The sequence below is a fragment of the Dermacentor albipictus genome, chromosome 8 (assembly GCF_038994185.2).
Source record: "Dermacentor albipictus isolate Rhodes 1998 colony chromosome 8, USDA_Dalb.pri_finalv2, whole genome shotgun sequence".
Lineage (NCBI taxonomy): Eukaryota > Metazoa > Arthropoda > Arachnida > Ixodida > Ixodidae > Dermacentor > Dermacentor albipictus.
The window spans coordinates 64,005,447-64,032,160 of NC_091828.1; the positions used below are offsets into that span (position 1 = coordinate 64,005,447).

Here is a 26,714-nt window from a genome sequence, read left to right on the forward strand (position 1 = left end):
CCGTAGACATATGTGTGCCCGAGGGGCGCAGGGTAATGCATGTTAGCGGATGCGGCAAGAGTGAATAAAGCTCCACAGAATAATGTATGCCTGCGCGCACATGAAACGTCTGGTGGTTTCGCGCATCCGTCATACAGTTCGGCTTCATATTTTTCAAACCTCCTTCGCTCGTACAGGCGGAGCAACTGCAGCCAATGTCTGCGAAGCTAACTCCGCCTATGGAAACCTCAAGCCCGCCATTATCACCACCTCGGGCTACACGTAGAAGCTTGGATACTATATTTTCATACTGCCTGGTTCAAGCATACGTCTTGCAAGGCAAAGATTCAGACTGAGGAAAAGGTATGCTTGAGCTTCTATCGGTGGTATTTAAAGCGTTCTCGTAGCACACGTTTACAATTTCTGGCGTTTAACGTCCCGAAGTAGAACTTTGTAGAATAGCAAGAACACACGAGGCTCCGAACTGGTGCGTTTAAAGGGCCCCTCACGCGGCCTGGTCATTTTGAGCTGACAAGCGCCGTGCATACAATGGGCGCTAACGATCGCGCCTGAAGTCTTTCCCTGCAACCCTCCACGGGAAGAGCTGAAATTTAAAACTGAACGCCCTGTGGCTTTCTCCACGCAGGCGCTGCGCTCCAAGCCACAGGGTTGAGGTATGCGTGCTAGTGCGCCTGCGTACATCTGTGCTTGCTGTCACATTGCCCTTAGTTACCCGCGACATAGTTGGTTATTCAAGGCGACCTTTGGTATATGTGCAATATGTCGTTTACAGAGTAATTTAGGTTTATAGCAACAATAAACACTCAAACTGAATGTCTGCGTGTAAATGTTGTATTTCGCAAGGCAACGAAAGAGATGGCCTCTACTTTGCTTGTTCCTACGTATCGCTTGTACGCACCTCGCCTGTACGCGTTATGGTTGTACGTACGATATTATTTCGCTGCAATATATACCATGTAAAAAAAGGTGTTTGTGCTGTAGTGGTTCGAATGATTGTCGGAAACGTAGTGGTCATAGGCTCAAATCATGTTTTGTATTGTGCGTGTTTTCTGCGAAATAACGCGGTGTGCTGTTGTAAAAGTACTTGAGTACTCGGCTGTGGCGATTGTGCTGCGAAAACGAAATTTCAGAGAGTCTTGTAGCCCGCAATAAATGAGTCCCCGCACCTCCACCAGTATATTTCCGTGACGTTGGGGCTATAGACAGAATGTAATTACCGTGCATATACAAGCAGAGGCAATGGGATTAAGGTGGCCGAGTAGTCACATCACGCAGCAGCCAGCGTCTCGCGACCTTCTTCCTCTCTCTTCTTTTATCATTCCGCAAAGATATATATATGTATATATATATATATATATATATATATATATATATATATATATATATATATATATATATATATATATATATATATATATATATATATATATATATATATTTACCTATTTATTTATTTATATATATACTTCCATCATTATTGGTGGAGGTGCGGAGATTCATTCATTGAGTGGGACAAGGCTTTCTGAAATTTCGTTTACGCAGCACAATCGCCAAAGCCTCCCACTTGAAATACAGTAGGACATTTATTGCAGTCTGTCGTATTTTGGGACATTGTTTCTGTCGTTCTGTTGTCCCACGTTCTCTTGTGTGCAGTGTGACGTCGTGTAGTCGGAAGTTCTGTAGTTCTTGATCAATATTTAATAAAAAATTGACAGATACCTCTTTAGGGCTATGTAAATTTGTTAGTACAAAAAAGAAAAATATAAAAGAAACGGAAAAAAAACTTCCCTGCCACGGATTCCAACTTGGCACCTGAGCTTTCCGAACCCAGAACCAAAGCACCACACAGTATGTATCTCTAAGCGTACATTTTGGCTATGTCAACAGCAAGATTCTCTGTCTGCGGTAATGTTTACATTTGCGATTTATGAGCCAAGATACGCTATGACTCTCCCGCGTCAACTGCCGCCTCTCTAGAAGAGAAATAGCGTTGTTACCATCAACAGGTACTTCGCGGAATGCTAGAACCTCGATTTTGCTGTACAATATTCATATTAAATAAGAAATTCAGAAATACGCAATGGCGAGTAGGGACACTGTTAGGTTGTTAATGCTAATTTCGGCAGTTATCTGTCGCTCTTTACACTTTTGAGAGCGCATATAATTCTTGTTTACAGTGCAAAATAGCTGCATAAACATTCGTGAATTAGTCTTCATTCTGACAGCATACTGGCTTCTCACGGCGGCACTGTACCAGAATTGTGATATTCGAGCGAGACAGCTTTTCACGCAACTTTCTAGAACTACCCAAAACTTCTTTTTTGCTTGGCAAAAGCTTATGTCATATTGCTGGGAAAATAACTAATATGTCAGTGTAATGGCACATGTAAGTCCACAAGCCTTTGTACCCCATCTTACCAAATAAAACAAAACGGATACGCAGCCATTCCCGGAGATGGCATGATTTGACCAGCGGCCGATATTGAGGAGGGTGGTCGGGCGTTGCTGGTGCCGCGTCTTCATGGCACAAATATAACAATTGGCCACGTTGACTTTAACACCGGTGTCGGTGCTATCAGCATCGCCGGCTTCAGAGAAGCACGATTGAATATCATGCAAGAGAAAATTACAGTGTGCACCACCAACGCGAAACTGACATGCAATTTTAAAGCGTCGCAACGGAAAGCGCCTGTGTCGTGGCGTCAGAACTTATGTCACTGCGACATAAAATTGCCACATATCTAACGCCACGAGACAATATGCGTAGACCCGACAGGGAGTTCCTGTTGCGACGGCAGAATCGCTATTGCGATAGAAAGTTGTTGCGACTTCATAAACCCTTTTTGTCGCGACAGAATCTTTCTGTTGCGACTTCTGAACTCCTGGCTGTCGCGACTCAATGTTTCTGTTGAGACGTCAGAGTTGCTGTCGTAACGTCTGAGTCGCTGTCACGATAGAAACCTGTTGCTGTGACCACAGAACTCTGGTTGTCGCAAGAGAACTTTTGTGTTGCGACTGCAGAACACTACGTCGTCGCGACAGGAATTCATGTTGTCTTTTTCAACTGGGGAGTACACATGGACCGCTTGCGTTTAACAGGCAACCCTGTATCCGCACCGGAACATGACAATTCAACGTATGGTGCGTAGTATGTACCTTTTGAACGCTGCTATTCGAAATGACAAATAAAGCGTCACCGTCCAAGCCGTTACAGCATCAGTAATGTTGCGTACAAACCTCAGGAGGAACTTGTAATTAATATTTTGTCACTTGTAACAAGCGTATGTAATGCGGTCCTGTACAACGCGCTGGGGGGGGGGGGGGGCGACCACATTTCCATCAGTTTTGAGTGGTAGTCCGAATGTTGTCGTTTGTTTTCGCAACGTTGCCCGGTTGTTCTAAGGCTTGTCTGAGTGCTCAGATCACGGATCTGGCTTTTGGCTCAAGGTCACTTGAAGGCCATGGACAACGCGAGCTAAAAGCATTTCATTCTTGTAAAAAGACAACCACAGCCGGTAACACTTATTTCGTCCGCCTAGTAAGTACCACTTGTAATTTTCGTGCCAAATACGCAGGACTCACTTATCCTGATGGTCATGGTCTAAACTTGGGCTTTTTGAACATTTGTACCGCATAATTATGGCTCATTTAAACGACAGGGTGCTTCGTAAGCGTCGTTTTTTGAGCTTTTGTACCAGAGCAGAGTTTCCTGCTAAGCACACGAGCTTGATATTTGCCGGGCAAATCAACTAGGGTGCCTTCTTACCGTTACTCGCTTAATAACCGTCATAATGTTGAGCTTTTCTCCTGGATACAAACAGAAGTGTTATCAGGAAGATTTTACTGAGACTGTACCACGCTTTCAAAAAATTAAACCGAACCGTAAATTAGTTTTATGAAAATATCGAACGGCCGCACGGGCTTGAGCGTGGAGCAGCGCATGAGAAAGAGGTTAAGTGATGCCGTTTACTGGGCGGGTGAAAGAAGTTCAAATTAAGAGGAAATCACTTCACTGGATCGGGAAACAAATATATATATATATATATATATATATATATATATATATATATATATATATATATATATATATATATATATATAGGCGCCTGGCAATTTTACTCACGGTGCCAAACACAAACTGACTTCAACGTGCATTCGCTGAAACAGCGTTACAGTTATGGGACGGGGACGTTAATCCTCAGTATTCACTTAAAAAGGTGGAGGTTGTACTTACCAAAGTGTGCCCGTATTTCAAACGATACCGGATTGATTCTGGAATTCTGTAAATGATAGGCGGCATTATATAGCATTCGAATCCTGGGGTTTGAGCCTGAATCTCTTGTTCTGTATAAGATATGTGAGCCAGGATCACCAGGACGGTGGGCCGGTAAACGTTCCTTAAAAAAAAACAGCGCTATGAACATTTCACCAACGTTATGTGCAGAAGGAAAGCATGATCATCATTGAGACACAGTTGTCAAATAAAAAAAATGTAGAGCGAAGGCGGAGACAATATTCTACTTTCCAAATCACATGTACCTTGCAACAATTCTCGTTTTTCAAACTCTCACAACGTGTTAGTCAATGCTACTTCTTGGCGTAAATAAGCATTCGAACGTTAAACTCGCCAAGTAATGTATGCTATAGAGCATGTAAATGGCTGAAACAAAATAACGTTCAGAGCTTGTGCAGTGATGACAACGATATTTCTTTGAGTACAAAATGCGTTTACATTGGGTTGCAAGCGCTAAACTAATAGTGTCCATGGCTGCTGTGGTATTTGCCTCCACTACTGCGTGAGATCTGATGGAGCTGTTAGCGCTCACTTACCACACGCCCCCAAAACGCCGTGATGAAGCCCGAACGCAGAAGACAACACCAACGTCTCGAACAAACAGCGCAGTAGCCGTCTTCTGCTCTAACTTCCACCGGAGCATGGGCTTTTGCCTCAGACGGCCAGTAAGATCGTCGCCAAGTCAACCCCAATGGCAGAATCAGCGTATCCCATCGTGCTGCAACAGCCCAGGGAGCCAACGACATTCCGTGTATCTTCAATTGAACACCCCGATAACTGGCTGGAAATATATAAAAGGGTCACTGCATGCCACAACTGGACCATTTACGATAAGCTTCAGAATGTGTACTTCGCCTTATAAGATGGCCAGGGCATGGTTAGAGAACTGGGAACCAACCCTGACGACTTGGGAACCGTTCCGCAACGGCTTCCCGCAGACGTTGGCGAGCATCCTGCGCAAGGAGCGAGCGCAAGGTCTACTGGAAACCCGCATGCTGCTGCCAAACGAAAGCATTGCGATCTTTACGGAGCAGATGGCTCGCCTCTTCCGACAAGCAGACCCAGACGTGCCAGAAGACAAAAAAAAACTTGTCGTCCGGATGCGCGGTTTGAGGCAATAGCCTTTCGTTGGATTGATACGCAACCCGACTAAGACCGTTGTCCAATTTATTTCCGAGGCCTCTACTATTGAGAAGACGTTCGATATGCGGACAAGGCAGTATAACCACTGACCGTTGACCATAAACTACACAAATGTTCAATCACTCGGCACCGACGACCTGCTTCAGACCCTCAGAGCGGTCAGTCGCGAGGAATCGCAGACTTATTTACCAAGGTCGCAACCTTAAGTGAGCTGAATTGCCGACTTCGTCGAAGAAGAGGTTCAGCGATCGCTTGGAGTTCTTGACGTGCAACCACACCCACCGCGGTCGCAGTCGTAAGCAATCAAGTACGCTGCCTTCGACCGCCATCAAGGTCTTCCGTGCCAGGGCCGCATGACGCCGCGATTCCTTCGCCAGACGTCGCCACACCGCCCACCTGTCGGCTAGCGAAACACCCCGGAGATTACAGAGGTTTGGCGCGCCCCCGAATACGGTCGCGCCGCATATAGCGCTGGTGCCCGTACCGCAAAATGGGACTACGAGGATTGGCAGTGAACTATCCGCGCCCGCAGCGAGGGAAGCGCCCTCGTAATATCGCGGACTACCTCACCACCACTCAGTGGAGCCTTCGACGGCAGTCCCATTCACCGCCGCCAGGACGCTACCTGTCGCCGCAACGCTGACATTACACTGGCCCCGCCCGGGACCTGTCCGTATGCCCCTATTCGGAACACTAAAAGCGGCAGTCGATGTGGTTACGGTTGTTCTACTTCGATGTGACGAAGACCATCAGCCGCCGAAGATGAGGGTCCACGATCCATTTCGACGATGCAGCAACGACACACCGTCATACCGACGAAGCCTGGGAGCTAACAATACGCCGACAAAGCACGAGTTAACGAAGCGAGTTAACGCAGCCGTGATCTGACGACATGGCTTAAATGCACCTGATTAAAGAGAACGAAACACCTCGACGTGCTTCTCCACGGCAACGCAGTGACCGCCTTAGTGGACAAAGGAGCCGATTACTCCGTCATCACTGGATTATTCACAGCTAAGTTGAAGAGCGCCAAGACTGCGTGGGACGGCCCTCATATTCTTACAGCTGGAGAACATCGCGTAACATCAACGAGAACCTGCATGGCAATAATTATAGTCAATGAATGAACCTACCCTGCCACTTCCATTGTCTTCCAACAGTGATGATGGGACTTAATTCTCGGTATAGACTTCCTGAACGAACACGGCGCAATCATCGACCTAAGGCTGGAGTCGAAAACACTGTCCGCAGACCAAGCCCTACCGACGGAGAGACCTCACAGTCAGCGTGCCTTGAGTGTACTAGAGGACCAAGTCAGCCTCCTGCCTCGCTCCATCGTTGTCATTTTCGTCGGCAACCAAAGACCCGGAAAGTAGAGGGCGTCATCGAAGGACGGAATCCTGCGTGTCTGTGTCAATTAACGTCGGCTGTACAAGATGACAAAAGAAGACGTATACGCCTTCCCAAGCATAGAGGACGCATTGGATCGGCGCTACAACGATAAACTCTTATGGTTTATGGATATCAAGTATGGCTGCTGGCAAATTGAAATCGACGAGAAATGTCGCCTACGCCTTGATGCCGTTCAATTGTTCAGGAAAGGTGGACTTGAACGGGTGATATCTTACACTAGCCGGTCGGCTGTTGAAAGCGGAAGACATTCTACGACCGAAAAGTAATGCCTCGTCAGGATTTGGACTATAGGAAAATTCCATCCTTACATAAATGGCAGGCCGTTCAATGTAGTCACCCACCATGCCGTGTTGTGTTGGTTAGCTAATTTAAAGACCCTTCAAAATGCCTGGTGCGGTGGAGCTAAGACTGCAAGAATATGACATCACTGTTATCTACAAGTCCGGACGAAAGCAATATGATGCCGACTGTTTATCTCGCGCCCTCCACTGACCGCCTCCGCAAGACAACGACGATGACGATGCCTTCATTGATTATTAAGCAGGAATAGACGTCGAGCTCAAACGCTTCGTCGAGTATTTGGAAGGGCACACCGACGTTGTCTCTAGGCCATTTCTGCGAGAATTTTCTTCGTTTTCGCTTCAAAAGAATTTACTCGGAAAGAAGTTCTCACCCGTCCGCGCCACCTGCGCCCTTGTTCCCTCAGCACTGAGTCCAAAAGTACAGCACGCCCTACATGGCGATCTGACCGCTAGGAAACTTAGATTGTCCAGAAGGCTATGGAGGATACAGGAAAGATATTACTGGCCACGCCAGGCTGCCAACGTCACCCTTCACGTCAAGACAAGTGCAGACGGCCAGCAATGCAAGACGCCACCGACAAGGCTGCCGGGATTACTAAAGCCGATCAAGCCTTCTTAGGCCCGGTTTCCGGAGATCAGGTCTGATTTGCTCGGGCCCTTTACGACGTCTCCATCTGGAAACAAGTGTGGCCGCGGAATACCTTACCCGCTACGCGGAAACAAAAGCTCTGCCTAAAGGTACTGCGGCCATTGTAGAAATATTTTTCGTAGACAACATCCTGCCGCGACATGATGCGCCAGAAGTCCACATTAATGGCAGTGGAACGGCTTTTACTGCTGATCTTAGTGAACCCATCCTGCAGTTAACCCAGACAAGTCACCGGAGGACCACTTCATGCCTACCACCCACAGACGGATTGCCTAACGGAACGACCGAACAAGAAGCTCACGGACATGCCAGTTCTGTACGTCGACGCCAAACGCAACAAATGGGAAGCCGTGCTTCCGTATGTCATCTCTACTTACAATACCTTAGTGCACAAAAGAACACAAGGCACGCTGTTCAAACTGGTTTACAGAAGGAACCTGATGACGACTCTCGACGCTATGCTGCCGCAAGTCGCCGGCTACGCAAATATTAACGTTGCCGCCTATCCCTTAGGCGCTGAAGAAGTATGAAAGCTCGCCGGCCTACGTACCAAGAAGCAGCAAAAGGCCGACAGCCGGAACTGCAATGATCGACGGTGATACGTAGAATACCAGCGCGGCGGCCGTGTTTGGGTTTGGACCTTGATACGCAGACGGGGACTCAGTGAGAGACGGTTGCGATGCTATTTGAGACCCTACAAGATCATCCGACTCATTGCCGCATTTGAGTATGAGGTCATGCCAGACAGCACTTAGCTACCACAGCGGTGTCACTCAAGACCCTAAATAGTCCATGTTGTGCGACTTAAGCTGTTATCTTTATGAAATATGAAGACGCCAAATAAACCGACACACACAAGAGAAGAGAACGGGACAGGGCGCCACTCGCAACTTGTGTGTGTCGGTTTACTTGACGTCATCATATTTTATAATGAACAGCTACCAACTAGCCCAACAAGAAGTGCTATTAAGCTGTTATGCCAGCGCTAACGAACTTTTGGACTGTGCAAAGCCGAGTTTTAGACTTTCTTTTTTTCTGACTGCGTTACTTTCGACTTTGTTTCTTTGTTTGATTGCTATGTTTGTTTAATGCATGTCATTTTGTTTTACGCGGTCCTATTGGTAGCATCGAGGCGATGGTTTTTGAGAGGGAGACATTGAACCGCGTACTTGTTGATCGTTATCGGGTGATGTTTATCTTTATCAGTTTTTCACCGTCTAATAAATCTAATGAGTGTTATCTCTTAGTGCGTGACGCACACGCATGTATCGCAAGTGTCTCGAATGTTATCGGTGTCTGTTGTCACTAAAACTTATGTAATCTGATCGTATGTCCGACATGAATTGTGCAAAGTTTTCTGGAAGACACGTGGGCAGCAGCGATTGCTCTAGAACCTTCGATGACGTATGCGTGAAAGCTGACGCCCTTGACCGGCAGATCACATTTTGGACGATCGCCAACTGTTTGCCGCTATCGTTGTGCTTTTAGTGTGACTCGCCTTTGTGGGCATAGGTTGGCCATATAAATGGTAGTTACATTAATAACAGTATTGCTACTGTGTTCTTTGCCACCACAACTACGTGACATTGTTATCATGATCCCAAATTACAAGGCTTCAGCGAATTTCTTGACAGAGTCAGCAGGACAAAATTGTATTCGAGTTTGGTAAACATGCAGATGGCAGCACTTCATAGCGAACGTGTGAATGCTAGGCTCATGCCTTCTGGAGATATCACGGTGATCGGTGTTTCTCTTTATTGTCGCATTCCAGACCTCAGCGATATATATAGACTGTAGATTACGAAATTGTTACATGATTTTTAGGATACCCCTCTCATGTTAGCCAAATAAGACATAACACTAGAATTCTCATTATTTACTGAAATGAAAAATTACTGATGATTGGAGGTTTTAAAATTACAAAGAGTTGTGGTACTGGCCACATGGTACGCTTGGGTCTCCACTCATTAAAGGCTGGCTGCCTACCTAAGCGGTGGGCTGTGCTTGTTGCCACTTAGTACTGTAAATCGGGGCAAATTCCGAGCAGAACGCACTTATCGCATATTTATCCAACAGTCTCATATCACTACTTCATGTATTTTTAATACCCGCCGTGGTTGCTGAGTGGCTATGGTGTTGGGCTGCTGAGCACGAGGTCGCGGGATCAAATCCCGGCCACGGCGGCCGCATTTCGATGGGGGCGAAATGCAAAACACACCCGTGTGCTTAGATTTAGGTGCACGTTAAAGAACCCCAGGCGGTCAAAATTTCCGGAGTCCTCCACTACGGCGTGCCTCATAATCAGAAAGTGATTTTGGTACGTGAAACCCCAAATAATATTATTATGTATTTTTAATGTAGCAATAGTGATAGATTGTGGACGAATACAACAACGAGTGTAACCTTTCAGGCATAGCGACCGACCATAACGATGCTGTTTTAAAATTGACTGTGTCTAAAACTGCAATGCGATACTCATGAAAATTTCGGCGATATTACATACGTTTCTACGTGCTGTCCGAAGCTACTACAATTTGAGAAAATAAAACCTTGCTTTGCACGTACCGCACAATCTCAGCAGGATGATACCAAAGAAGTAGACAATAGACGCACAGTTAATGGGCAAATTTTGCGCCCTCGTAATGGTTCCGTCAGCACTACCATCTTTTTCTTGAAGGTGTTGAAAATCGTGAATTGGGCCAATGACATAAACGCATCCTATAATTACCTTTCTTTCACTGTTCCTTTCGGACGCGTGCCACAATATGTTGCAAGCTCATTATGCTTCTGTTGAGCGAAAGTTCAGTGAAGGCAGGATAGAAAATGCAAAATTGTGCAATAGAAGGATTTTCTCCCTTTAAATACCCCTTTAAGATTGTCATTTATATTTGCGCATGCATCACGGTCATTGGTCCTTAGGGCATTCCTGCTGGGATATTTGGAATCTCAGATGTCTTTCTTAGGAAATGATCAATTACGTGTTGTCCTCTTCTATGAAAGCTACAGTATTCTGCCTCATAAATAATTATTTGTTGTCAACTCAAGCCATTACTTCTGATGTGTTTGATGCACTTCATTGCGATGAAGTTAAAAGTATTAGAACAGTTCCAGCGAGAGTTGCGGACACTTTGAAGACCATAATTGACATGTCTAACTTCAATGCTCACGAATCATTTTCTGGTGCAATTATTGCACTTCTAAATTTTCAGATGTCTGTCTTTTCCTTTGTACCAAATCAGGCAGCTCGACTTACCATGATTAAGCTAATTAAAGTGTACGGTAAGATTGACGATGGAAGCCTATGCAGATGTAGAAGCAGATTACGTTTGTAAATCGCACGACACGCTGTTATTTCACCTAAAGAATTTACAGAACGATGCTTTTCAGAATGACCTTCTGAAGCAATACAAGAATTCAAGGAATCTATGGACAGTACCAGTACTCTACAGAATAATAATCTAAAAAATAATCAAATGCATGCCGCTTTCACGAAACAACATACCCAGAACTTCTTCGCGAATGCGAGTATGTGCAAAATAAACTGGGATCTCACATCAAAGAAGCGCAGAATCAGCTTAACCTAAACAAGTTCTGGAAATAAAGAAGCTCCAAAGAAACCTAGACCATAGTTTATTGCTTATTAAGTACCAAAAGCAAAACTTCAATAATGTACCTGAATATTCACTGCGTTGATTGCACAGAAAATAATTAGAAAACAAATTTATTACACGTCTCTTCAGATCTGCAGGAACAAGCTGCTCTGATACAGGGGCAAGGACCGTATCTATAAAATTAAGCTCCACCAACTCAAGCTGAGTTTTCATAGCGCCTTGTAGCAAAATTGAAAATTTCAGCTCGCTTTTTTCCTTCGCAACGCCGAGCCTTTGAAGTTGTTTATATTGTCATTTGGGCTAATCAGGGAATATCTGAAGTCATTGATAACCACGCACTGATAATATCAACAGTAGACCTAACACGCGAATTTTGATTTCTGAACCTAAAGTAACATGTCTGAGGGATATTTAAAAGTGGGGGAATTAGCGAAAATACTTATTACATACGATCTCAGTCGAATCACTTTTTCCTAAAGTCGCCGAGAAGCATATAAGCAGTAGCGTCATTAATTGCGTTGACATGTGCCAAATTTACGTTTATCATTAATATGGGTTCTTTAGAAGCCATGGAGCTTCATCTACAAGACGTTCCATGGAGAATATAGAAAATAAGTTTTTCCTATTACAAATATTTTTTATATCTTCACAAGGCATATGACTCCATCAGTCATGACATTCGTTTAGCAAAGATGTATCAGGATGGTATAGGAGATAATCGCTGCATTTATTGAGTAGTTATCTCAACCAGACCATTCAGCATATTGCTGTAAATGATTTTTGTCTGATCCTGGGCACATTGTTGCTGCTGTTGCCGAGGAATGAATTTTGAGTACAGTCCTGCTAATGCTCTGCGAAATGCAATAGTTAGCATAAATCACGCCAATAACATAACAATTTCTGCAGACTACACAAAGCTCTCCCTAAACGTGCAATACCTGTGTGTCTATATTAAAAATGAAGGAAAGCTTTTGTACAAAAATGAGGGACACCACGGGTCGTTCTCTGACACAAAAATGCCAAATACACAATATGCAGGTACATAATAAAGAAGTAAAAGTAGTCATATACGACACATTTTGACAACACTACTTTCACACATTGCACACACAATTAAAACACTAAAAAGAAAATGGGCACAGGTCACAATATGTTCAAAATGTATGAAACACAGCAGTACATTACATATGACCAGGACTCGGCCGTTGGTCTTTCTCGATTAAAAAAAAATAATTCAGCGACCATGGAAATTGAGATTGTTTAACAGCTGCACTTTTGTATGCCTGTTCAATATAGCAGGGTTTTCATTAAACAAATTCATAATCCCATAATTTATTGCTCTTTTTCATGATTTGTTCGTGCACTTTCTTCAACTATGTCCGTTTTATGCAAGTCATGACGATTGTTCCTGCTTAGGAACTGACGAGGAAAAACACTATGGTGTCGCAGTATTTAACTTGGCACACGCACACTGAGTGCCTAATTTTACAAAGAAGGCAGAAATGTGTAATTCTATGCTTTAACAGAAAAGCCGGCCTATCCATCTGATCTGCACAGTTGAGCAGTTTAATTATTTCCTTTGTAAAGCACAAAGTTTATCCTTATACCTTACAATATGCATTCTGCACACCAACACAAAAAAATTGTGGTGGGAATAAATGCGAGTAAACAACAATTTTATCTTTTGCCTAGTTGGCAGGACATAACTGTTAAGCATGTTGGTGACTTGCGACTTTTATTCTGGTGTTTACATGCCATGACCTGCTTAAGTCCCTTAAGAAAAAGGACGTCTAAAAAGGAATAATTAACAACATAAAGTAATGAGTCATTGTATTTATGGTTGTCCTGAGTAATCAATTATATTGTTCTTACGAAAAAATGACTCATTTTTTGCACTGCTATCGACGGTATGAGAGAGGAGACGCATAAGTGGTCAGAATCTGCTGTTTCATGTTTGTTCGAGTCTCTCCATATTAGCCCAAAAGGAGGAGACACTTGCGGTCATCAGCACACATATCTAGCTCCCCAGTATGAAGAATATTACTATAATTCAAATACACTAAAAACAATAGGGGCCTAATGCATATCCTTGGGGTTGACCATATTTAACTGGGCTACTTTCAGAACGAACAAAATCGACACAAACATATTGCAGTCGATTGCGTGGATAACTTGGCATAAGGTTCTGTGCCAAAACGGCAAGTTGGGCCAGTTAGTTGGGATTCATAGTAAGGTTTGTTACAGCGCAACACAAGACAAGGACAACAGAAGGTATGAAACGAAGAGACTGCATGGTGTCATCGTTTTTCACCTTCTGTTGATCTTGTGTAACAAGAACAACAGAAGTAACAGTAACAAACTTTACTAAGGTTCTGTGCATTTCCTTCAAACCATTCACTTCGAGCTTCTGTAGGAAATTACCACGTTTGATTGCATCAAATGCCCTTTAAAACTTATACATATTTATTGCAACTCTAAATAACTTTTCCAATGTTTCTGATGGTTTGATTTTAATTTATCACTAAGGAGGTTTTTTGTGACTGGCCCTTTTGAAGTCCGGATTGCTGTTCTACTACATTCTTGGCTAGTAAGAAATATAATAAGTTGAATGTGCAAGTCCATTACAGAAACGTTAGAGGGAAGTGATAGCAGAGATACTGAAGTGTACTGAAGCAATTTGTTGTGTTGTACACCTCTGTGAAGTTACGCGAGAAATTTTTAGGCTTTTGGTGCAGAGACCAGATGACACCATTACTTTGAGAATATAGTTTAGTTGCATGGCAATTTCATACGCAACAACCTTATTCAGTGAACATTTTGTGGGATCTTTTACGGCTGCTAACTTGCTTCCAAGATATCGCAAGATAGATGCGATTTTATCTTGAGATGTAGGAGTCAAAAATAGCGCGTCTTTTACGACATGGCGCAAGTACGTTCGGCGCTCAGTTAACGCAGCACGGGAAATGAGAACTCAGCTGCCCCAACATCTACAACAAAATTTTTCAGCAAATCGCCATAGCAATGAAAACTATATCGCTGAAGACATGCTGCAGAAGTGTTTGGTATTTCATGGAAGATCTTCCATGTCTCGCGGCTGCTTCGGGCAGCGCTTTCAAACTTGCGTTCGAAAAACGACAACCTTGTCTTATTTAATATATATGCTTAATATTTCGTAAACGTATGCTTATTTAATGTATGTGCTTAACCTTTTGCTAAACCTATTCAACTCTTGCAAAATCTCCAAGTCGCGTGGCTTTAGAAACTGAATTATTTTTCCGTATGTTTCATACGCTCATGGAGGCCATTGAAATCGACGGTATTCGTGCTTTATTATGAAGAACTCTTGTTATGACAGGAAATGCGGTATTGTAAACATGCTCTAATCCTAAGATGAACTTTGAAAAGGTGGAGATCGATTAAGCTCGCTATACACGTTTGCCCAACTTGGGCTCGTTCTTCTTGTTAGTGATCGCTGTGCATTCTCCCACTACCTTCCGCTGTTTCTGTAATCTTGTTGGTGTCAGGGCTCGTTCACACCGGTATTTGAAGTACATCACACGACTGACCACGATTGATAACCAAGGAGCGTCTCACAGAGATCAATGCTCGCACCGCTGAGCGCTATCGGCCCGTCGCCTGGCTCAGATGTTTGGGACTGATGCCGCACACGTTTGCTCGCACCCCTATCACTGTCCTAGTTAGGCGTGAGGAGACCTATTGTTCCTGCGCCGTTGATCAGTATATAGATCAAGGTTTGCTACTATGTGTATACTTACGCCACTTAACGACAGGTTGCGACAGACGACAATTAACAGGTCGAAACCATGAATGAACCTCAAGGCCAGTCGTTAGCTTAACTATTCCGTTACCCTCTCCACTATCACTTTTAAATAAATGTCGCCTCATGCCCCTCTGACGACTATCACAGCGCTTTTGCACGCGGTGCGGAAGCTCTCACTTTCTAAAGAGAGCTTCCTTACAGAGTACAGAAAATTACTTACTTCATTATTTCTGCAGCTTCATCGCAGCCAGCGGGCTGTTTAGCGTAATAGCCAAGAAAGGTGTACGACACTACTCTCTTCGTAGGAGATGGGTCTGATATTTCATGTGCTCTCTGTGGGAAAGAGGTAGGGGGTCATTGCGTAAATATCATTGGAGTCACGAATAGTTTCCCACGATGCTGCTAGAAGTCCTTCATATTATAAATCTGGACAATCCTTTTTATTTTAACACATACCCATTATCAACGTAACTCCAATAACGACTCCTAAAACAAAATTATATCATATATCATATTGACCTTAAATAAAGACGGCCACAGCAAAAGAGAACAGGAAAACAGCATGGGCCGGATCTTCTAACTGGTGACTTTCCAGTAGAAAGTTACGGCCCGTGTCGTTTTTGCGCATTCACATATTTGCATAAATTGCAGTTTTTCGTCGCCTTTTTGGATAATAGATTTATGTTGTCTTGGTGATTTTCTTTTTCCTGTAATGTTTCTGGTCCATATCGTGAGAAGCCCCTTCGGGGCACCGAGCAGTGCAGTCTGTCGAGAATCATGTTCTGCATTTTAAATAACGTCAATAAAACATTGTGGCAGAAACCACCGAAAAAGAATTCCCACTGATCCGTAAATAATAGAGGAATCCGAGGAGGTTACCAAATGGGGATTAGACCATTTTGGCCAAAGCAACGAATCCAAACAGGTCAGCCCAAGGTGGTGCAGATGCAGTTACAACACAACAAGACAACAAGAGAACCTCACGATATTGCGCTGAAACTGACGATCACTGCAAAACAATCACGCGACCTAAATACCTAGGCACTGAAGTTAAGCTCATCCAACAACTGAAGAACACTTGATCCGGAGAAGCACAGACACCTACGCCAAAGACTATCACGGTGAAGAACACGGACATCTAAATGCCTCCATCAACTTAGAATAGTTCTACTCCGCTGCGAAGGCATTTAATAACGCTGCATGGGGTCCGATCGAATGACCCAAGCGATGCTGAGAAACCTTAGTGACTCGGCCAACCAATTTGTTTGCCGACACGGTATGTATACCTCCCGGCTGACAACCCTCCGACTGGAAAACAACCAACATAATTTTTATACCGAAGCCCGGCCAACTGCGCGAACTAGGACAACTGCGACCTATCCCGCTTACCTCCTTTCTGCACCATCTTTTCCAGAGAGTCTTCCTCACCAGACTCGAGAGACACAGAGCTTTAGAGATCTGCTTCCGGTCACGTTTGATGTGAGGAGGGGGGTATCTGCCGAAGGGCTCTACGTACTCCTGAAGGACAAAATCCTGCACTGCGCCCCCCTTACTAGGAAGCCCGGAGAAGTTCTTGCTCGCACTTGATATTCAAGAAGTTTGTGGCAATATGTCGCACTCCTCGATAATTGAGGGGCTCGACGACGCAAGAAGTTGGGATAGAATAGATTCCTATGTGCAAGATTCTTGTAAAACCTCTCCGTTCATGTTTGGACAGGTAGGACTTACTCACTGCCATACGACCTACCGGATACTATCACCGCTCCGGTTAACATCGACTTAATCAAACTGGCGTTACAACAGGATGAGCACCGAGATCTCGAGTGTGCCAAATACATGGGTGACATCATGTCACGGGCCACTTCATTCTCGCACGGAGACATAAAAGCCATCGTTAAGAAATACGGCTGTGATATTCACAAAACAAACGAAACAAGTAGGCATGAAATGCCCCCTTAGATTTAAATAAATTATAGGGTTTTACGTGCCAAACCACTTTCTGATTATGAGGCACGCCGTAGTGGAGGACTCCGTAAATTTCGACTACGTGGGGTTCTCAAACGTGCACCTAAATCTAAGTACAAGGGTGTTTTCGCATTTCGCACTCATCTGAATGCGGCCACCGTTGCTGGGATTCGACCCCGCTACCTCGTGCTCAGCACTCCAACACCATAGCCACTGAGCAACCATGGCGGGTGTAATGCCCCCTAGCCCAGTCGGCATACCTACAGATCAGACCTAAGAGTACACAGGAAAACTGAACACTGCCCTCACAACGCTTTCCCGATTGCGAACCTATCAACAAGACAGCAAACATGCGGATTCTCGTAATGCTACCACATCATCTGGGCTGCGTTGCCATTGCGCCCTCTAAATTCATACGTACGGTCAGCAGTGTTACCGGATTCACCAACAGAATCACACGCGGCAATGAGAGGATTACAAAGGCATACATGCTGCAATTGGTCAAAGCCTTAATACGTCTCAGGACACGCGCATTACCTTTCAAGCCACGCGCTGCACAGGGACAGACCAGGTGGACAAAAATAATTCCAGTAGCCTGTAGGGCGGCTCTCGGCTTTCAGGCAAGCACAAGCATGGAACTCCTCCAAGAGCTTTGGCTGATCAACATATCTGAAGAGCTCGCCGCAGCCACAATCATCACCCAGTGAGTGTGGCTTGCGCGACGTCCCAGGGACGTTGTCTCTTAAGCCGCCAACACTACATTCGGGCGCAACAATACTGTCGGGAGCTAACACCACTCGCATTGCGAACACGACTACAAGTGGATCGCATTCCATGTTACATGCACCTGACATTCCACGGAAGACGACGACGAACCAGGCCGCTAGCATTGCTACAGAGGCAAGAACATCCGGATAGGTATTTCGCGGACTAAGACTACCCCTGTACGGCAACACAGACCCCTCTTTCGTGGCGTTCACGATAAAATATGCACGTACAGTCGAGGATGCGTCCTTGCAAACCGCGTCCTGCACAAGGGATGAGGCCATGGCTATCGCACTAGCCGTACCAGCCTCCGAAGCAAAGGTCCGATCGGCACACATACTGAAGGACTCTCAGTAAGCATGCCGACTATATCTGCGGGCAGTTTTGCCGACTAGCATCTTGCACATTCTGAGACCAATACTCACATAAGACCGTGGGATCACCGGGCACACACCGGAGTTGACGGCAATGAACGGGCGCATTGTCTTGGTCGAGATACGACAGGCCGAGTCGCGGATCACTCTGCCCCAGCGGACACCCTCTCACCCAGCACGCTAGGAGAAGCACTAGAGATGCCGACTCCAGCGAGCCCAGCAGGCGGCACATCCAGCAGGCGGCACGCACGGTACTGGCGCCTGCTACGGACGAACACCTTTCTTCACTCGTACAGACTACAAAAGATGTACACCGACAGGCACAAACAATTGTCCATGTTGTGAAGACACACCGACACTCCCGCATATAACATACGACAGCCCCAGGCGCCCGGCAGACGGTGTCTAATCACGGACTAATTCGCTAACTGATCCTGGAAGGCGCGAACCACCTGACAGGAGCGAGCTGTCAAGCCTCGACCAGGCCCGGCGAGCCGCGGAATCCAGTGGTGGCCTGAAATAGGGGCACCATCTCTATACAACTTTGTGTAGGGTTCTCTGAAGACGCTTTAGGACGTAAGGCTTAGTTAGGCTTGACGGCCAACTCCTTTTCGCTCGCCATTTACGGCCGCGCTTAGGTGGTACCAGGACAAGAAAAAAGCATGAAAACACACTGTAAGAAAAGGTCAACAAAATTTATTCTTCCAGATGATTCACGAGGAAGCAGGCTGTTTTCTACATTGACGTTGGCCGGGGTCGATCATAGAGCGAACGAAGGCCGGGCGCGACAAAGGATAGGAACTAGATGGTGACATAACATCTTTCCTTCATGGTGGCTAGAAGTCTTCACCTTTCTCGGGCGTTCGTCAGGGTGATGGATGGATATTTGGAACGGAGCAGCGGTTTGCACCGCCCTGCTCTTGTTATTTTATTGCCTAATGTCCTACATATGTTAGAAAACAAAGAGAAAAAGAACTCACGATGAATTCGCTTACCAGTTTCTGAACTTCTATTGTGAACTTTGTTCTGTACACCGCCATTGTCTGTCATTTCCCTACTCTTCTTCCACCAATCTTCCAATCGCCTCTTACTAATCTCTATTAGGCACATGTTTGCTTTTCCCTTGATCTCGCTGAAGCCAATGGCTTCAAGGAGGCCAGTGACCCCTACATCCACTGCTAGACAGATATCTTCACATTCTAATACAACTAGCTTCATTGTTTTCGAAGCTTTACCACGGCAAGCACATGTTTCTTCTTCCTTCTTATATCTCGCTTATGGGTGCGTGCTCTAAGCCATCAAGAACTCGCTTCGAAAAATAAGGAGCTTCCCTTTGAGTTATCAAATTTTTTCTTTCCTGATTTTGTTTTTTTCCTGTTATACTTATTCATGCCAGGTTTCTTTTCTATTGCGGCCACCCCTGAGAGCGCGCCAAATTCGGCACCCCGTGCCATGTTGTTTGCGCGCTCTCCCAATGGGAGCCCGGCACTCCTGCGACGTTACCGCACGATTGCAACTCGTTTGCACGATGGTTTGGCTACACGAGAAAAAACGTTTAGCTTCCCGTACGGGAAGGGGAGAAGAAGCCGTCCGCTCTCTCTTCCGTAGCGCGCTTAGGATCACGAGAAATTATGAACTTTCATAATTCCCTCCCCCCTTAAGACCCTTTAAGTCCCCTTGACTCCAGTGGCGCAATGTTAAGACGCTCATAGCACAACTGACCTGCTCGCTTTCGCGGCTTTCGCAACGCAGTCGGCGGTGTGGATGTTTTGTAGACCCATTTTCACCAGAATACATTGTCCAGTAACTTCCCCTGAAGTCAGCAACGCCAGTGTGAGCTGGAGAGGGCACGACCCACATGTTGGACAAGCCGTCGCCAGCCAGGTTGCACGTGTCCTTGAATAACAGGGACCTGGTTCTGCGTACCCCTGATGGGAACGCTTGAGCCACTCCAGCTCAGCACTAGCACGGCTAGGGATCAAGGTGCACCGCTTGAGGTGACCTGCAAATGACGGCGCCTCGTGCTGGCAATCTCCTCTATCCGGCGGCCTGCGCGCGTGCACCAGCGTGGTTATCTGACGGAAGGCTAGTTGTTGGCTTGAATTCTTGACGACTTGAGGTGCAACCGTGTTTCCATGCCATATCCCCTCGGCGACTACTATGGACAGCTTTAGCTGCTTCTCCGTAGCTGCTGATTGTGGATTGTGCTGCTTCCAGTGTGTGTGGAGTTGTTATGGTCTGTTTCGCCAAGTTCGGGTGTTTTAAGCGTCGATGGACAAACGCTTGCCTGCCCACGGGTAGTGGTACAGCTTCCAAGGCGCCCTACCTTCGGAAATACCGCTTCACCTGACCGACATGGACGAGTAAGCTGATACGACCTGCGTTCAGATCCTTCCATGCTAAATCTACTTCAAAACGCCCAATCCATTTTGGTGCGAAATCCGCCACAAACTCGGGCCTCGCGTCGCTGAGTTCATATGCGTTGGCGGAATTTCTACACGCCCTTGCTCCTGCACGGTTTAAATTCGCTTCGAACACCACGTTTCCTAGGCGATCGCAAATGTCAAGCGTAGTAGTCGAAAGGCTTCTTCGCACCCATTGAATCTCTCCGCTTGGCCGATATTGTGTCCGTCGGCGACTGGAGGTGTCTCCCGAACATCAAAAAACCTAGCGTAAACCCGCCGAACGACTTTCCCTCGTTCATAGCGCGAAGGAGAGCGCATGTAGGTGCTCGTCGCTGTCGTTTTACGCTAGGGCGCACGCCTCAAGTAGTGGCGTTACATCTTGATTCCGGCATTCCGTCTTGTTCGAGTGAGGAAACTGGTCTATTCTATTTTAGTTCTGTTTAGCTTCTTTACACTTTAGTTTATTGAATGATATAATTTACTAACGTGAGCGTGTCGCTACAGCTTGACCAATGAAGAAACGTGCTTCCAGAAAATGAAAATGAAATGCCCAGAGTAACAGCAACGCAGAATAAAAACTTGCTACTTACCTTCAAGGATAAAGTGGCATTTCTGAGATAGCCTGGTTGATTAAAAATTGTCTCGTAAATATTGAGAATTCCCCAGTGGTGAATGTTATGATTCCACAAGTTCTCCTGCGCCCACGCTTTAGCGGACTGCTTACTCAGGTGGACCAAGAAAGCGTCTATGTCCCTGAAAACAGGAAGAAATAATTACAGCAACAAAGTGCTTTTCCAGGCAAGCAGAAAAGACAACATTATGAGAGAAAGCAGCGGCAAACTATTTAAATTATTATGATCACAGTGCTTCATAAAATGTTGCACTTCTGCAGAGAAAGCAAGCATAAAGAGGGGTTCGGAACGCACTGAAAAGCATTCAGCAAATTTCACGTCACTTCAGCAACACATATGACAATAATTCGTTGTGCGCTATGCAATAAAATATGGTGACACGAATTTCCGGAATTCTAAATTGAATGAAGCAAGAGGACATCCCTTAATTGAGCGCTATTGAGCCAAACACCGGTGCTGATTTGAAATGGAACATTTGCACGAGTGGAGACTACAATTTTGTGCAGACACACTCGAAAATTCGCTGTATGGCAGCAGAATGCCTATGGCCCCGCTAAAACATGGATGTTGCAGTTTTCATAGCGTATTTGGCAGGAGAAGTTTTGAAATGGGCATTTCAACACATACTATCGCAGTGCAACTTGCTGATAACCCTAGCTACGCGGTACTAGAGAATTTTCACTAAGAGTTCACTATGGAGTGAACGAAAGCTATGCCGATAATTGAAAAATATTTGATGTGGAACGATGCTCTCGTGAAGCGGCTAAATAAAGGCAAAATGACAGTGTGATGTGTACAATTGAGATATTTACATCGTGTTTAACGTCTTGCTCACAAAGTGCGTGTGCTTAGGCACTGCATTGGTCGTAGCTTTGATTATATTTCATGATCATGTTATTGTGCTACATCGTTAGCAAGCTATGCAGTTTGAGACGCTGACGGAGTGATATCAGGAGGACGAAGGTGATGTAGGGCGCTTGTATAGGGAATAGCGCAATTGATAAATACATGGATAAGAAGGGGAGCGCGGAAATTTAAGAGCAATTCACAAATACGATATGGTGTTCTTTACCCTATATGCCGCAGTGGCATATATTTATAACGAAGCATTGGCCGAGAATGCCTGCATTAATGATGGCCTAAACTCGGTTCAGCTAATAATTTATCTAAATAAAGAAACACGAACCCTTGTACTTGTTGTGAAATTTTATTAAGGTTTCATTGGACTTCATAAAGATGCGTATGGGGATGTATCTACTGGTTTATTGGGTCATGTGTTGTTTAATTAACAAGAATATGGCAGTGCTCACAGGCTTCATTTTTTTCGAACTCTCCATGGCAATGCTGTTAAGGTAGCCATAGGAATATTTGCTTGTCGCTGCGCTTCCTTGAACTTTGGCCAATACTTCATTCGACAGGAGGTTAGTAGGTAGCGATAGGTAGCAAGGCATTGGAATTGGTAAGGGAATACATCTACAAAGGGCAGGTAGTGACCACGTATCCGGATCATGAGACTGAAATAATCAGAAGAAATAGAGCGGGCTGGTGTGCGCTAGGCAGGCATTCTCAGATCATGAACAGCAGGTTCCCATTATCCCTCAAGAGAAAAGTGTATAACGGCTGTGTCTTACACAACTCACGTACGGCGCAGAAACCTGGAGGCCCCTTGCTACGCTTCCCTTTCCTTGGAATCCAATCCGTAACCGTTAATGACCGTCGGCTATATTCACTCCTCATTACAAGTCCGGCCAATGCTCATTTCTTTTTCTTGATTTCAACTAAGATGTAAATAATGCGCGTTTCTTCCCTCACTCAACCTGCTCTTTTATTATCCCTTAATGTTACATCCGTCATTCCTCTTTCCATAGATCGTTGCGTCGTCCTCAATTTAGGTAGAACCCTTCTCGTAAGCCTCCAGGTTTCTGACCCGTAAGCGACTACAGTTAAGACACAGCTGTTATACAATTTTCTCTCGGGGGATAATGGCAACCTGCTGTTCATGATCTGAGAATGCCTGCCAAACGCAGCCCAGACCATTCTTATTCTTCTGGTTATTTCAGTCATGATCCGGATCCGTGGTCACTACCTGCAGTAAGTAGATGTATTCCCTTACCACTTCCAGTGCCTCGCTACCTATCGTAAATTGCTGTTCTCATCTGAGAGTGTTAAACATTACTTTAGCTTTCTTCAGTTTAATTTTCAGACCCAGCCTTCTGCTTTTCCCCTCCAGGTCAGTGAGCATGCATAACAGTTGGTGCCCTGACGCAATATCATCAGTGGATCGGAAGTTACTAAAGCATTCTCCATTAACTCTTTTTCCCACTTCTTCCCAATCCAGGTCTCTGAATACCTCCTGTAAACACGCTGCGAAGAGCATTGCAGAGGTCGTATCTCCCTGCCTGACGCCTTTTTTATTGATATTTTGTTGCTTTCTTTATCGAGGACTGCGGTTGCTGGTTCTAGCTGTAGGGCTAGAGGCTTTCATTCATTGGCGCTTCTTCATCAGAGGAAATATCTGAGGAAGTAGCGCCAATGTATGAAAGCTTCTAACCCTACAGCTAGAAGAGAACTGGTATAATTTTCCAAGTTAATCAACAATCGTAAGACAGCTGACATAAGGAAGTATAATATCGATAGAATTGAACATCGTCTCAGGAACAAAGGAAGCCTAAAAGCAGTGAAGCAGAAACTAGGAATAGGCAAGAATCGGATGAGTGCGTTAAGAGACAAAGCCGGCAATATCATTGCTGATATGGATCAGATAGTTCAAATGGCTGAGGAGTTCTGTAGAGGTTTGTACAGAACCAGTGGCACCCACGATGACAGTGGAAGAGATAAGAATCTAGAGGAATTCGAAATCCCACAAGTACCGCCGGAAGATCTAAAGAAAGCCTTCGGAGCTAAGCAAAGGGTGAAAGCAGCTGCGCAGGGTCAGGTAACAGCAGATTTGTTGAAGGACGTTGGGCAGATTGTTCTACAAAACTGGCCACCCTCTATACGCAATGCCTCATGACTTCGAGCGTATCGGAATCTTGGAAGAACGCTCACATATCCTAATCCATAAGAAAGGGGAAGCCAAAGACGAAAAATTATAGACCAATCAGCCTACTGTCCCTTGCCTACAAAGTATTTACTAAGGTAATCACAAAGAATCAGGAACACCTAAGACTTCTGTCAACCAAAGGACCAGGCTGGATTCCGTAAAGGCTACTCAACAATAGACCATATTCACACTATAAATCAGGTGATAGAGAAATGTGCGGAATATAACCAACCCTTATATATAGCTTTCATTTACGAGAAAGTATTTGATTCAGTCGAAACCTCAGCAGCCATGGACGCATTAAGCAACCGAGGAGTAGAAAAGCCGTACGTAAAAATACTGAAAGATATTTATAGCGGCTGCCCACCCACCGTAGTTCTCCACAGAGAAAGCAACAAAATTCCAATAATGAAAGGAGTCAGACAGGGAGATACGATCTCTTCATTGCTATTCACAGCGTGTTTAGAGAAAGTATTCAGAGACCTGGATTGGGAAAAATTGGGAATAAATATTAAGCGAGAATATTTTAGTAACATGCGATTCACTGATGATATTGCCTTGCTTAGTAACTCAGGGGATCAATGGCAATGCATGCTCACTGACCAGCAGAGGCAAAGCAGAAGCGTAGGTCTAAAAATAATCTGCAGGAAACTAAATTAATGTTTAAGAGTCTCGGAAGAGAACAGCAGTTTACGATAGGTAGCGAAGCACTGGAAGTGTTAAGGGAATACATCTACTTAGGGCGGGTAGTGACCACGGATCCGGACCATGAGACAAATAACCAGAAGAATAAGAATGGGCTGGGGTGTGTTTGGCAGGCATTCTCAAATCATGAACAGCAGGTTGCCACTATCCCTCAAAAGGAAAATGTATAACAGCTGTGTGTTACCAGTACTCACATATGGGGCAGAAACCTGGAGGCTTACGAAAACGGTTCTGCTGAAATTGAGGATGACGCAACGAGCTATGGAAAGAAAAATGATGGGTGTAACGTTAAAGGAGAAGAAAAAAGCTGATTGGGTGAGGCAACAAACGCAAGCTAATGACACCTTAGTTGAAATCAAGAAAAAGAAATGGACACTTACAGGACATGTTATGAGGAGAGAAGATAACCGATGGTCACTAAAGGTTACGGACTGTATTCCAAGGGAAGGGAAGCGTAGCAGGGGACGGCAGAAAGTTAGATGGGGGGATGAGATTTTGAAGTTTGCATGGACAACGTGGCCACAATTAGTACATAACCGGGGCAGTTGGAGAAATATGGGAAAAGCCTTTGCCCTGCAGTGGGCGCAACCAGGTTGATGATGATGATGATTATGATGACGGTTGCTGTGGAGCTTATATAGATATTTTTCATTATTTTTACATACGGTTCGTCTCCACCCTGATTCCGTAATGCTTCCACGACTGCTGAGGTTTCAACTGCATCAAACGCTTTCTCCTACTCAATAAACGCTGTATGTAAGGGTTGTTTATATTCCGCACATTTCTCTATCACCTGATTGATAGTGTGAATATGGTGTATTCTTGAGTAGCGTTTATGGAATCCTGCCTTGTCCTTTGGTTCACAGAAGTCTAACGTGTACTTGATCCAATTTTCGATTACATTAGTAAATACTTTGTAGTTAATGGACCGTAAACTGATTGGCATATAATTTTTCAAGTCATTAACGTTCCCTTTCTTATGGATTAGGATTGTGCGAGCATTCTTCGAAGATGTCGGTATGCTCGAAGTCATGAGGCGTTGCGTATACAGGGGGGCCAATTTATCTAGAACAATCTGCCGGCCATCCTTCAACGAATCTGCTGTTACCTTATCCTCCCGAGCTGCCTTCCCTCTTCATATAGCTCCCAATGCTTTCATTACTTCTTGCGGCGGTACTTGTGTGATTTAAAATTCCTCTAGACTATTCTCTCTTCGATTATCGTCGTCGGTGCTAGTGGTACTGTATAAACATCTGTAAACCTCTTCAACCACTTGAACTATCTCATCCATATTAGTAATGATATTGCCGGCTTTGCCTCTTAACGCCTACATCTGATTCTTGCCTATTCATAGTTTCTTCACTGCTTTTAGCTTCCTCCGTTCCTAAGAGCATGTTCAATTCTATCCATATTATACTTCGTTATGTCAGCTGTCTTACGCTTGTTGAATTACTTGAAAAGTTCTGCCAGTTCTACTCTAGCTGTAGGGCTAGAGGCTTTCATACATTGGCGTTTCTTGATCAGACCTTTCGTCTCATGCGATGCCCTACTAGCATCCTATCTAACGGAGTGACACCCGTGTTCTATTGCAGAATCCCTGATGATGCCCATGGGATTGTCGTTCATATCTTC

At 44.9% G+C, this 26,714-nt stretch overlaps 1 protein-coding gene across 1 annotated transcript in view; it reads right to left on the bottom strand.

Moving 5' to 3' along the window:
- The window catches only part of LOC139048462 (uncharacterized), an 86,461-nt gene that overhangs the window by 26,975 nt on the left and 32,772 nt on the right, over positions 1-26,714 (bottom strand). The window contains exons 6-8 of the mRNA XM_070522852.1: positions 21,293-21,455; positions 15,414-15,526; positions 4,235-4,397 (exon numbers count right to left, since the gene is read on the bottom strand). Coding sequence (XP_070378953.1) covers positions 4,235-4,397; positions 15,414-15,526; positions 21,293-21,455 — 439 coding nt within the window. The remainder of the gene's footprint in view (positions 1-4,234; positions 4,398-15,413; positions 15,527-21,292; positions 21,456-26,714) is intronic.